The sequence below is a fragment of the Haliotis rufescens genome, unplaced genomic scaffold (genome assembly GCF_023055435.1).
Source record: "Haliotis rufescens isolate VD_foot unplaced genomic scaffold, xgHalRufe1.0.p SCAF_11, whole genome shotgun sequence".
Taxonomy (NCBI): Eukaryota; Metazoa; Mollusca; class Gastropoda; order Lepetellida; family Haliotidae; genus Haliotis; species Haliotis rufescens.
In genome coordinates, this window is record NW_025963791.1 from 10,248,658 (window position 1) to 10,262,766 (window position 14,109).

Sequence of the window (14,109 nt, forward strand, 5' to 3'; positions counted from 1 at the left end):
TATATCAATGTCAACAGTATCATGTATACCACTACAATTGTGTCAGCTTAATACCCATTGTTCCTTGAAAACAATAACAAATGTTTCAGGAAGAGATTGAGCCCAGAGACCATATGATAGATCTATTATATGGTCTCTGTTTAGGCGAAAACATTTTACTAGTTTTGTTTTCATAATATGTTTGTTTTCTACTATAATATTAAATAAATATTTAAACTGATATATCATGCTCTCATTCCTTATTCTGAAGGTACCACGTGCAAGTTACAATTTCTTTTATCTTCGGGGTTACACACGTGTGCTTTTATCACAGTATAGGTATTTGCATCAATAGGTAGGTATACAACAAAAAAACATTGCGCCGTGTTGATCCTCTTGATCAAGGCTATCCCGTGTATAGTGTATTTAAATATCGACCCTCTTCGTCTGTTCTGCTAATGGATACCGCATGTGTCAATCATCATATATAATAAAATGAAATAGGTATACCTCGGCATACTCGATGACATATGATATGACAACGTCAGGGTGATGTATTGACATGGACACATTGTTTAATCACAAGCTTGGTCTATTTCTAGCACACTACAGGCTTAAGACGGTGGAGGTAAGCGATGTCGTACTGGGGCTTATACCGAGTTCCTGTTTCCTGATGGGCTAAGTGGATGAACTCGGTGACGTCATCACAGTCGCTGTGAGCCGTGCAGATGTTTATAACGCCTACGGGTTTAAGTTCGCTAACTTATGTTCGTGGTCCGATGTCGGAGATAGAAGATGAATTTGAAATGAATTAGTACTGAGACCGTGTTTGAATGTACTGAAGGACAATTGCACAACCTTACAGAATTGTACGAAAACGATTTGTTATTTTAGGAATCGTTTCGTATGACAACGCGTGACATCAGTGACCTTAATCAAAATGGACAACATCACTCAGCGTTTAATGGAACAGAAGTTCGACCTTCAAGAAGACGACATCATCGATGACTATGGATCAAGTTACGACAGCACGACCAACACGTCCGACGGCGATAAACGCCGGTGTTCTTGTCTAACAGATCAACACAAGACATTATTTCGCGCCTTGATGGGGGAGCTGGTTGGGGTATGTTTCTATGTGTTTATCGGGTGTATGGCTACCCCCCACCCCGAAGGAGTGTACCCTGGAACTACACATCCGGGCGCCGGAGCTATACCAGTGGCGCTCGCCCATGGACTGGGTCTTGCATCCCTCAGCGCTGTGCTGTTAAAGATCAGGTGGAGTTGTTTTGCTCTTGAAACATGTTGTGCGATGTGCGAGAGAGGGTTTGTTGACAGGCTGAATGCATTACTATAGATAGTAAATTATACATTGTGTGTAAGCGATTGTCATAAGCGCGACAGAGAGTGTTATGCATTTGTGCGAGAGACTTCTCAGACTGTTGGTATAGAGAGTAATGTATTTGTGTGAGAGACTGACACAATGTCGGTATAGAGAGTAAGTTATGTATTTGTGTGAGAGACTGACACAACGACGGTATAGAGAGTTATGTATTTGTGTGATAGACTGACACAATGTCGGTATAGAGAGTAATGTATTTGTGTGAGAGACTGACACAATGTCGGTATAGAGAGTTATGTATTTGTGTGAGAGACTGACACAATGACGGTATAGAGAGTAATGTATTTGTGTGAGAGACTGACACAATGTCGGTATAGAGAGTTATGTATTTGTGTGAGAGACTGACACAATGTCGGTATAGAGAGTAATGTATTTGTGTGAGAGACTGACACAATGACGGTATAGAGAGTAAGTTATGTATTGTGTGAGATTGTCACGAGGGCGGTATAGAGAGTAATTTATGTACTCTGTGTGAGAGACTGCCACAATAGCGGTATAGAAAGTAAGTTATGCATTATGTGAGAAACTTTCCCAATGACGGTAAAGAGAGTAAGTTATGTATTTGTGTGAGAGACTGACACAATGGCGGTATAGAGAGTTATGTATTTGTGTGAGAGACTTTCCAAATGACGGTATAGAGAGTAATTTATGTACTCTGTGTGAGAGACTGACACAATGGCGGTATAGAAAGTAAGTTATGCATTATGTGTGAGAAATTGTCACACGGGCGGAATAGAGTAAGTTATGCATTGTGTGTGAAAGATTGACACAATGGCGGTTCAGAGAGTAAGTTATGCATTGTGTGTGAAAGATGGTCAGAAGGGCAGTACACAGAGTAAGTTATGCATTGTGTGTGATTGTCACGAAGGCGGTATAGAGAGAAAGATATGTACTCTGTGTGAGAGACACAATGGCGGTATAGACGGTAAGTTATGCATTGTTTGTAAGAGCTTGTGACAAGGGCGGGAGAGAGAGAGTAGGTTATGCATTGTGTGTGAAAGATTATCAGAAGAGCGGTCTAGAGAGGAAGCTATGCATTGTGTGAGATTGTTACAAGGGCGGTATAGAGTGAAAGTTATGCATTGTGTGTAAAATATTGTCACAAGGGCGGGAGAAAGAGAAAGTTATGCATTAAATCTGATTAAAATCAGATCTTTTTATCCCGATTCGAAACCTCTCCGTGTGAAGATCAACAGGTTAATTTTCTAAAACTCAATCAGCGTCGAGATTCTAAATTATGACCGTAAGTAGGCAGCTCACAAAGGTCCCATGTGGTGCATCATACTTACACCCTGTCGCTTCAAAGAGCCTTTTCAATCAAAAGGAATTTGTGTGAAGAAAAGGAACATTTGTATCCTGTCCGAGCTTTCTTTTTTCAAGACTGAAATTCCCGAGCCGAAGTGGTAAAAAGGGAGCCCCCAATTGGTATTTAACATATGTATTGCGTGAGAGATTGTCAGACAGGCCGTGTAGGAAGAAAGTTATGCAGTGTTTGAGAGTTTCTTCAGTCAGTATATAGTCGCAAAATGTTCGTCTTGTCACGCCGCATCTGACCTCGACCTTGTAAGCCTAACTTTAAGCAAATATGTAAAGGGATTATTATTTTAAAAATCAACCTTCTTGGTCTTATATAAAACAAATTATATTTTTCTCCATCGAAGCGTACGTACAAGAACATATATAAATCTGGAAGAGTCGGTGGGAGCCAATCTTTTATTGCACAGAAGCATATCTTCCTGATACTGATTTGGAATAGAGCTACCTTGACGTTTTATAATCTGGATTGGTTATGTTTTGATATAATACATATACTCCACAGTCTTGGTGCTGGACTAGGGGATACGTGTGATATGTCCCTGACGTTATTCCTGACCTCCGTGTTCCAGCGGTGCCCACCTCAACCCTGCCGTGACCTTGGGCGTGGTGCTGTGTGGGGAGATGGGCCTGGGTGCAGGGCTGGCGTATGTCGCCACCCAGACGGTGGCTGGGGTAATTGGAGCGGCACTCTGCAGGGTGAGGTTTAGTATAACCGTTGCCGTATCCCTCATCTGCTCAATCTGATAACAGTTTTTTCTGTCACCACTGGGGACGACAGATCGACCTTTCAGAAGAGCTTACCAATGTGCACTGTAAGATTTACACCGCACTTCTACATTTACTGGGCCCATTTCTGGTGTCCCCCGCCGTGATATTGCTGGAATATTGCTAAAAGCGGCGTAAACCCATACTCACTCACTCACTCTACATTTACTGGCTACAAATCATACAAAACATTTCATGAATATGATACCAATTACCAGAAAATACGTTTATACGTTTAAAAGATTAATATGCAAATTTTGCAAATATCTTCGTTAATCACTTCTATAATACGTATACTATATTTTATCGAAAGTGAACTTTGAAAAAAGGAATTTGAAAACAAAACAAAACTAGATTCGGTGGGTGACAGAATAACTGATATTTAACATGAAGGAGATTGTTGCCGCAGCTGAGGGTTGATAATATATAGTATGGCCGCTGGCCAGAATTTACTTGTTATGAATTACCTTGTCATCCTGTTACAAACTTATGATTGATGGTTTTTTTAGGAGAGACGCGTTTCTCTAGTTGACTAATGGCGCTGTGTATTGGTTGTTGTGTATGTCTAGTGTGAACTCCCTGAAGACAAAAGACGAACTATTGGGAGTTTTATAAGCTTTTGTGATTTAAAAATATACCGGCATGAGCCAAGGCCTTGATCGTGTTAACATATAAATGCTTTTGACAATCCAGAAAAGTCAATCTTTTTCACACAGATCAACCACACCTCTAGATATGTAGATATGTTTGATGTTGTCTGAAGTCCAAAACTTGTAAATGTTGAAAAGAAGTGTATGTTTTGATTCAACCAATCAATCCATCAATCATTGACTCGCCATCACTGACAGGCAATAGGCCATAGTCTACAGGCCATTGGTGGTGGTTCATTTGTTCACCGAGTTAATCACCAACCATCTCGAGGTGTGATGTACGCTGTGCCTATGAACACCGAGCCGTCAGGAGGAGTATTTGACTCACAAACAGGGTATATCACACTACATGCCCCGTGGGGTCGGTTGAAAACGAATTCATCTCACAGTCATTCATTCATACAGACCCGGAATATATATCGGAATATAGTAAAACGCTTTGATTCAGCCATTTTGACAGCTAGCAGACGACGCAAACGAACGAGTTATTTCCCTTTACCCAATGCATTCGTACAAACATCGGTCCATTTCAGCTCAACGACAGATTACTTTTGAGAGATAAGCAAGTTACCTACGATGTGTTCCGATTGATTTATCAGATTGATTGATTGTTACCGCTAAACAAAGATCTGAAGAGCTACCGCTAAACAAAGATCTGAAGAGCTACCGCTAAACAAAGATCTGAAGACATCCCATTACGGGTCATGTCAGAGCGATCTTTGTTTATCGGGAGCTAAGATCTAAGATCTGACTTTAATGAGACTGAGTTGAAATGACCCGATGTTTATTGTAATGCATTGGGTAAAAGGTTCGTTTGCGTCGTCTGCTACGAGTTTTGCAAATTCAGTGGAACTGCGGACACATATTTCGGACCTGTAAAAATGAATGTCGGTAAGATAAATTCGTTGTCTACCAATCCCTCGGGGCATATGGTGTGATGTACCCTGTGCAGTTTCACACCCAGGGTACATCACACCATGTACATCACATCACACCATGTACCCCGAGGGATCGGTTGACAACTTGTAATGTCACCCGAAGGGCAGGTGGACCACGAATCTACCTTACCTAACACCTAATCATATTGAAGGTTTGTCTTATACATTCATGCTTTGGTCCGATCGGTCAGAATACCATTTATAGCAGACGACAGAAAATCAAATTAGTTCTTCCACCGAGATCTATTTCATTCGGAAAATATCGTACATATTCGGAGAATGGCGTCTTAAAGTGTCGTAAATGGGCGAGGCTGGCCGAAAGATTTAATTCGAGACATTCGCGACTACCGTGTGCCATTTCGGGACAAGCCTTCTTGAAGGTAACGGAAAGACGCGAGTGGTGACGAATGTAATTCTGGATACAAAATTGCGGTTGGCATGTTGCAAATGTAATCGTCAATTCGAACGGGGAACCTAAAAGGTGTACCTTAGGAACATTGAAAATAATAGAATGGATCTCAGCCAATCAGAATCAGACATTCATGTGCACGGTAAGATAAGATTATACATAACATGAGTACTAGGAACACTCTCGATAATGTTCAGAATAGTTTCCGGAACTTTTAGACTAAGCTGAAATGAAATCCACCACAATAACATTAACATAATAATTTTTGTCCCTTATAATTCACAGGCCATTTTACCAGAGAATGTCTTTATCGGCATTAATGGCGGCGCTCACGTGCTGCACGTGGGGCCCGGGCCGGGTGTCGTCTGCGAGGCGCTGTTGACGTGTGTAGTCGTCCTCACTTACATCCTCGCTGTCATCGACCCCAACACGATGTCGGGAAGGGGGCCTATCGCCATCGGCTTCTCCGTCGTTGTCTGCACCCTCGCAGGGTGAGTATAGATCAACGAAGAGCGGGGTCGCCAAAATATATCACAGCTCTATGATATGATGTTACATACAGTGGCGGGTGGGTTGTCACTAAAATATGAATGAGTGATTTTTTAAAACATTATTCTGCTTAGAACTCTGATGTTTCTGGTGACTTTCAATCCGTATCTGTTCATTTGTTGCCCCAAGTGTGTCACATGTCACATGCGCTCACAACAGCAATAGACCCGTGAAGATCCGGGGTAGAATAGGTCTTCAGCAACCCATGCTTGACGTAAAAGGCGACAATGCTTGTCGTAAGAGGCGACTAACGGGATCGGGTGGTCAGGCACGCTGACTTGGTTTATACATGTCATCGGGGCGGTCGGGTAGCCTAGTGGTTAAAGCGTTCGCTCGTCACGCCGAAGGCCCGGGTTCGATTCCCGACATGGGTACAATGTGTGAAGCCCATTTCTGGTGCCCCCCGCAGTGATATTGCTGGAATATTGCTAAAAGCGGCGTAAAACCACACTCACCCACTCACTAATGCATGTGATCGTATCCCAATTTCGTGGCTCGATGCTCATGATATCAATCACTGGATTGTCGATTATTTACAGACCGCCGTCAAATAGCTGGAATATTGCTGAGTGCGGTGTAAAACAACAAACAAACAAACACACCAGCAACACATGTCAAAGTTAAAATAAGCGAGGCGCCGAGTTACACTTTCCTGCATCAACACTAAAGTAGAGTTCACATATATGTGATACCTGCATACATGTACGCAAGCAGAAAAGGTTACATTAGGTAATTACGCCGTATTGTTTAGCTATTAGCATAGAAATCAATTTAATGCGTATTTGCACACAAGCAACTTAAACTTAAGTGGGTTATGGTGATTGATCGTGCGTATTTATACATTCGGAAAAATAGGTGATCGGGTATACCAAACTGGAACGTAAAAATCACTCAATCATTTAGGATATATATATCTAACCAAATTTACCAAAACCCGAATTGCCAAATCATAGAAAGCACCCATCCTTTCTAAAAAACTGTATCCGTGCTTGTGCCGTGATGTGACTGCAATATTGTTCCATCGACATTAAAGCACATAGTCAAATCACTCTATGTTCAATGTTTAATGTCTATATTAAAATTTAGTTCCAATACCGTTGATAGTCCTAATAGCATGTATAACAAACAGGATAGAGTTCCCACTTCCGAACTTTAAAACAACGATGCCATGATTATCACATATACCAAAGCTTTAAAAGTAAATTGAGTATTTGTGACCCCAATCTGCGCCATATTCTTAATAAACTGCTGACGATACCCACGGAGGGTTCATGGCCAATGAAATGCACCGACGACTGAATAACGATATGCCAAAGATTGCTGACCTTCTAAGAGTGTCCTTGTCATTGTATGACCTTGACCTTGTATGACGTCATTGACCCAGAGCGGCCTTGTCACATATGAAGAGCCCCATTAACGGTAACACAGACGACTGTAGACTACCTCTGTCCTTAACCTTGTAGACAAAATTAGACGTGTTATTGTCTAACTGCGACTGTTTGTCCGAGTGGTGTTAGATTATAACCACTATCACTGACCTGCATTCAGGGTCGCTGCAACAGGTGGGTCTATGAATCCTGCCAGGAGTTTTGGATCAGCTGTCGCTGTTAGTGCCTTCAATGGGGACGTCTGGAAGTATCACTACATCTATTGGGCTGGACCAGTTTTCGGAGCTGCAATAGCCGTATTTTTTTACAGGTAGGTCTTCAGAACATTTCTCATTTCACAATGATCTTTTATATGAAATACTCACTTGGAGATTCCTTGTTAGAATTGGCTCACAACAATCTCATTAAAATCAGATCTTAGTTTTCGCTACCGCTAAACAATGATCTGAGGTCACCCTATAAGGGTCACGTCAGAACGACCTTTCGCAAACTTTGACCGCCCAATGAAATGACTGACAAGAAATTAGCCAATCATAAAGCAGCTTTCTCGAGTTTAACGACACTAGTTTCAAACTGGCGACCACGCTTCGAAACATATTTTGACGTATTCTCGATTAAATTTTTTAAAATTGATAAAAAGAACATTCTGAAATGGCTTATAGATGGCCTAGATCGTATTTATTGTATCACTAAAATCAGATGTAAATGCTAGCTCAAGTGTATGAGTGAGTGAGTTTTCAACGAAATTATCAGTATTCCAGCAATATCATATTAAGAATAGTCTCCAAATATGTACCCAGAAAGATATTCGAACTCGGGTCAGACCAAGAGGCGAACCCCATGTCCACAATTCAGGCCACTGTATACAGTCTAACGCTCTTAATCCGGTGGATAGTGTTCTTAGTGAAATCGTCCGGACAAACACACGAGTCATGTGCACCGTGTAATACCCTTATAATTGTGAAGTCCCGTGTGAAGTCCCGTGTGAAGATCCGGATGAGAATTGATCTTCATCAACCCATGCCTGTCGTAAGAAGCGACCAACGGGTTCGGGTGATCAAGCTCGATGACTTGGATAATGAATGTCATCATATCCGATTGCGTAGATCAATGCTCATGATGTCAATCAATTGGTTCTGGTCCAGACTCGATTATTTAAGTCAATCAGCAATATTCCAGCTACGTGACGATGGTCTGTAAATAGACCAGACAGTCCAGTGATTGACATCATGAGCACCGATCTACGGAATTGGGAAACGAAGACATGCATCAAACCAGTCAGCGAGTCTGACAACCCGATCCCGTTAGTCGCCTCTTACGACAAGCATAGTCACCTCTTACGACATGCATAGTCGCCTCTTACGACAAGCATAGTCATTTCTCTACCCAGATCTTCACTGGGAGCTAATATATACTGTATTCGCGAATGTTGGCACCAGTGATAACAAGGGTGATACTAAATTCTATCAAGGTAAGGTTATTTCTTTAACATGGTATGCTGACCTGACCAGTCCCCTTTTCATCCCCTTAATACCGAGTATCAGGCAGGGTAACAGCAAGTACCATCTATTATAACGTCTTTTGGTTTGACGCGGCCGGGGATCGAACCACCGACCTTCCGCTCTCCGGGCAGACGCTCTATCCCCTATTCTACAGAGGCGAATTACATTTACAGCTATGTTATAGAGAGGAGTTTGGAATACGTGGTCAGTGAGGGATGCTGTTTTCTAGAACATTGACAGAAGTACTCTGGAAAGAGAAGATTGCTATTTTTGCAAGGTTCATACAAACTTGAAAAGGCCTTGAATTTTAAGATACCTCTTGAAAAGCCTTTATTTTTAGTGTCAACCTTGAAAAGTCTTGAAATTCGCCAAAATTTGAACAAAATGGCATACATACACATGTACTTGTTAATAACAGTTTAAATGTGATCTATCACAGTGAATGATTTGTGTGCCAAAGACTATGGAGAATTCATGCCAAGACTTAATCTATTTTATTTGTTGGTTGTGAAATTAAAACCTGTAGGAAGATTTCTGATGTTCATACTGATTTGGGGTCTTACTTCTAATGTGGAGAATGCTGGATTTAAAGAAAATATTGACAGACTGTGGCTGATCTGACTAAAAAACTTGAAAAGGCCTTGAATATTATTGTTCCATATCTGTATGAAGCTTGAATTGGAAGTGGGCAGTCACTGGCCATGGGACAGCCGAAAACTCTTCACTGTCCCGACAGTTGTTTACTGCTTAGATCAATACTGACACGATCAACCACAACTGTTGTAATATAAATATCTTGGTCGTAAAACCCGATCAACTCACTCACTCGACAACCCGTGAAGATCCGGGTTAGAATACTTCTTCAGCAACCCATGCTTTTCCTAAGATGAAACTTACGGGATCCGGTGGTCAGGCTCGATGACCTGGTTGATGCATGTCATCGTATCCCAGTTGCGTGGATCGATGCTTATGATGTTAGTTACTGGATTGTCTGGTCCAGACTCGATTGTTAAGAGACCGCCGTCGTATAGCTAGAACAAACAAAGACTCACTCGACAAGGTGATCATTCAACCCTTTTGTAGTTTCATCTTTTGTGTGATATGCTTCAAGCCATTTTTGTGCATTGAAAAAAAGCTCAGTGTTCATTTGCTTTCTGTTTTTATTTGACAGGTTTGTGTTTGCAAGCCCGGAGAAACGACTCGTGGTGTGTGGATCCAAGGGCGATCAACGCAAGGCTGCTAAACTCTCTCAGATCACGAGTTTCCCTCAATCCGGACACATTAATTAATACAATAGTGATGTAGAGTTAAGCTCGAGGCACGAGATGCGTCAACAACATACGTAACAGCGTTGTCTTCCTGGTTTGGTCAAGAGCTTCTGGGATGATCATGTGCTGGCTGCAGGGGCGGAGGGTAGCCTAGTGGTTAAAGCGTTCGCTCGTCACGCCGAAGACCCGGGTTCGATTCCCGACATAGGTACAATGTGTGAAACCCATTTCACGTGTCCCCCGCCGTGATATTGCAGGAATAAATCTGAAAGAGGCCTAAAATCACACTCACTCACCGGCCACAATGATCAAGAGGCCTTTCAGTGCGAAACACGCATTAGTTGGAAGCGCTCTTAAAATGTACAACGATGAATATGAGGAGACCTGTTGGGAGTGGATTTTAACCAACGGTGACGGTTTCTCGTTGAATGTTTTCCTCACAATAATGTTGTTTCAGCATAGACTATTCTTTCGTGACCATTCGTGTTATTCCAGGATAAGCCGAATGGCGGTGCGCCTCAGTTCAAATTCGAATAGCTTCCCACGGCCTTCCGGGCCAGATTGGACGCGCTGGAACACACCTAAAACGGTTGGTAAAATATGCACAATGTGCCAGTCATGTGAAATAGGAAACGAACACCGTTCGATAGTCTCTCGATCCTTTGATCGTATTATACCTTACTGTTGTTGTGAAACAAATTCGAAACAACCTAAACTATCATGTATAATGGTATACGCGTCAGTACCTTAAGAACAGTATTGCTTGATTATAATGCTATGCTTCGGGCCTTCCCTAAAAACTTATCGATCCTACGTGAAAACTGTGTCCTATTTGCACGTTTTGTTATATACTGAAGTTAGTGATCATGAATATTGTTGGGGATATTTTATGACATTGTGTGCTCAGTTTTCTCAACAAAATGTATCCCCCAAAAGATTCATGATCCCTAATTATTTTTCAGTATATATTAAAAAATCATATTTAATCCAAATGATAATTGTAAATGAACTTGTACTTCATATGGTGCTGCAGGTGGCCTGAGACGCCATCAAAGTGCTGTACTTTCTGACCCGTAGAAATGTACCCCGGGGACGCCATCAAAGTGCTGTACTTTCTGACCCGTAGAAATGTACCCCGGGGACGCCATCAAAGTGCTGTACTTTCTGACCCGTAGAACTGTACCCCGGGGACGCCATCAAAGTGCTGTACTTTCTGACCCGTAGAAATGTACCCCGGGGACGCCATCAAAGTGCTGTACTTTCTGACCCGTAGAAATGTACCCCGGGGACGCCATCAAAGTGCTGTACATTCTGACCCGTAGAACTGTACCCCGGGGACGCCATCAAAGTGCTGTACTTTCTGACCCGTAGAAATGTACCCCGGGGACGCCATCAAAGTGCTGTACTTTCTGACCCGTAGAACTGTACCCCGGGGACGCCATCAAAGTGCTGTACTTTCTGACCCGTAGAACTGTACCCCGGGGACGCCATCAAAGTGCTGTACTTTCTGACCCGTAGAAATGTACCCCGGAGACGCCATCAAAGTGCTGTACTTTCTGACCCGTAGAACTGTACCCCGGGGACGCCATCGAAGTGCTGTACTTTCTGACCCGTAGAAATGTACCCCGGGGACGCCATCAAAGTGCTGTACTTTCTGACCCGTAGAACTGTACCCCGGGGACGCCATCAAAGTGCTGTACTTTCTGACCCGTAGAAATGTACCCCGGGGACGCCATCAAAGTGCTGTACTTTCTGACCCGTAGAAATGTACCCCGGGGAAATTTCTGGTTAGAATGGGTCCCCGGCAACCGTTGGATCGGGAGGTGGTTGACGTGTATTATCTTCACTGACGGCGTTAAGATCGTTGCTCATAATATCAACCACTGGTTTGTCTGGTCCAGACTCGATCATTTACAGGCTGCCATCATATAGATGGAATGTTGCCGAGTGTGGCTTTAAACAACAAACAAAGAAGGCAGCTTCGGTGGAGACGGTAAATATTACAAGTGTATCACGTTCAACGTAACAAATCTCAAAGGTCATTAGGTCATTAAATTGGGTGTGTCTTGGATATGTATATTCACAGCTAATAACATTCTAAATGTGTAACATGCCGATATATCAGTGTCGCTATAGCTTTACATACCTTTTCTGACAGTCGATGTTGGATTATAATATTATTAAACATATTAATCATTCTTATGTTATTTCATGTGGATTTCCGACACGCCCTGCGTTCCAGGTTCTACTTCATTATTAAATAATTCATCAATTTATATTTACCATACATATAAAATTAATTGTGTATCAGAAAACAGATAATACAAACTCGTGCTGATTTTAGTAATTAAATGGTTTAATTTCAGTAACATACATTTGATTAAACGCGTTTTGGAGCGGCAATGTTAATATGGGGAGGTGTAATTGGTGTAGAGTGTATATAAGAATAATTAGCTGTTACAGAACTTAATTATATCAGTTCACTCTCCTTTTATAGACTCCCTGGTGGAACTGAATTATCCAGAATTCACTGTAGGATTTGTGTCTTATGAGGCCCTGAAGTCTTTGGTTCTGGGAACGAATCCTGGTTCGGCCCGATTATGTTTCTAGGTTTGTGAGCAACACGTCCATGATCGTGGGTTAAACATCTATAAGCCCTGCATCACGTTGAGCTTTCCTCCCACATCAAGCTGACATGCCGTGGTATAACTGAACTATTTTAAAAACAGGGCGAACCGGGATTCGAACCCACAATCATAGGTTTCCGGCGTGCCTAAGGGACGCAAGTCAGCAACGCGAATTGCGGCGCCTTAGACGACTGGGCCACCCGTGCGCCCGAGAAACAAGTATTAAAGTGTATATAACTAGTGCTGTTAATCTCTTCGTTGCATTATACAACGCGATCATATTATCAAAAGCAATATAGTGTATATCGAATGATAGCCCCCCCCCCCCCCCCCCTACTCCCGCCTTTTACCGGCCATCTGTTGATATTAATATAGCAATTAAAACTGCATGCATGGCAACATATGTATTAAATTATGGTAATTGTAAACAGTAAAGTATTTTTTTCTAGAGACGGTTTGCTCAGAGCTATAATATATTTACATGTATAATAGGAAGTGTTTTTAAAATGGCATCAATGGTTTCATCTGGCCGTATACAATTGCATATGGATGTCTCTCGAGAACAATGTCAGTCAAACAGCATCGATCCTTGCAGTTATTTAATATGCATCATTTAATATATTTAAATTTAACTGTCACCTTTTTGAACTTTACTCGGATACAATACCTCTCTCCATGAAGATCTGAGGTCACCTTCAAACAAAGTCCCGTCAGGTGAACCCTGAAATTTCGGATATGTCGATTTTAACAATACAAAACCAACACAGGGAACATATTTAAACAATATTTATTTCCAGAAATGGAATCTGATTGGTGAACAGACAAAGACCAACTTGAACACCTCCCTACAAGGACATTTAACAGTTAATAAGACTAAATTGTACATTAAATTAGATTACAAGACCGCCTCCGTGGTCTAGTGGTAGAGCGTCCGCCCGGAGAGCGGAAGCCCGGGGTTCGATCCCCGACCGCGTCATACCAAAAGACGTTAAAAAGAGGTACTTGTTGTTACCCTGTCTGGCGCTCGGCATTAAGGGGTTAAACAAGGACCGGTCGGCTCGGAGTCAGTAAACTGTCTGAGTGGGGTATTCATGTTAAACTGCGGCATGTAATCTCAGTGAGCTAGCACTATAAATCGGCATCAGTCCGGACTAGAACAAGCAGCCACACAAACACACGTGCATGCACGTCGCTATATAAGTGCAATAATCTTTGACGCGACGTTAAACCCCATTTCACCTCACCTATTTACATAATACTACCTGCTGTTGCAATACCATGATGCTCAAGTAGGCAATAAACAAGTCACACATAA

General features: G+C 42.1%; 1 protein-coding gene across 1 annotated transcript; it reads left to right on the top strand.

The window, feature by feature from the left end:
- The first annotated feature begins 588 nt into the window (after positions 1-588).
- Positions 589-10,433, top strand: LOC124146357 (aquaporin-like). The gene is made up of 5 exons (XM_046516607.2): positions 589-1,257; positions 3,268-3,394; positions 5,746-5,951; positions 7,558-7,707; positions 10,071-10,433. Exons 1-5 carry the CDS (start codon positions 920-922, stop codon positions 10,186-10,188), a joined length of 939 nt encoding a protein of 312 aa, XP_046372563.2. The 5' UTR covers positions 589-919; the 3' UTR covers positions 10,189-10,433.
- Positions 10,434-14,109: the final 3,676 nt, after the last annotated feature.

Bases quoted from the DNA above. Each gene is read 5' to 3' on its own strand.
- LOC124146357 (XM_046516607.2), top strand. From the start codon at position 920: ATGGACAACATCACTCAGCGTTTAATGGAACAGAAGTTCGACCTTCAA. The intron at 1,258-3,267 runs GTGGAGTTGTTT...TCCGTGTTCCAG, and splicing joins GCTGTGCTGTTAAAGATCAG to CGGTGCCCACCTCAACCCTG. The intron at 5,952-7,557 runs GTGAGTATAGAT...ACCTGCATTCAG, and splicing joins GTTGTCTGCACCCTCGCAGG to GGTCGCTGCAACAGGTGGGT.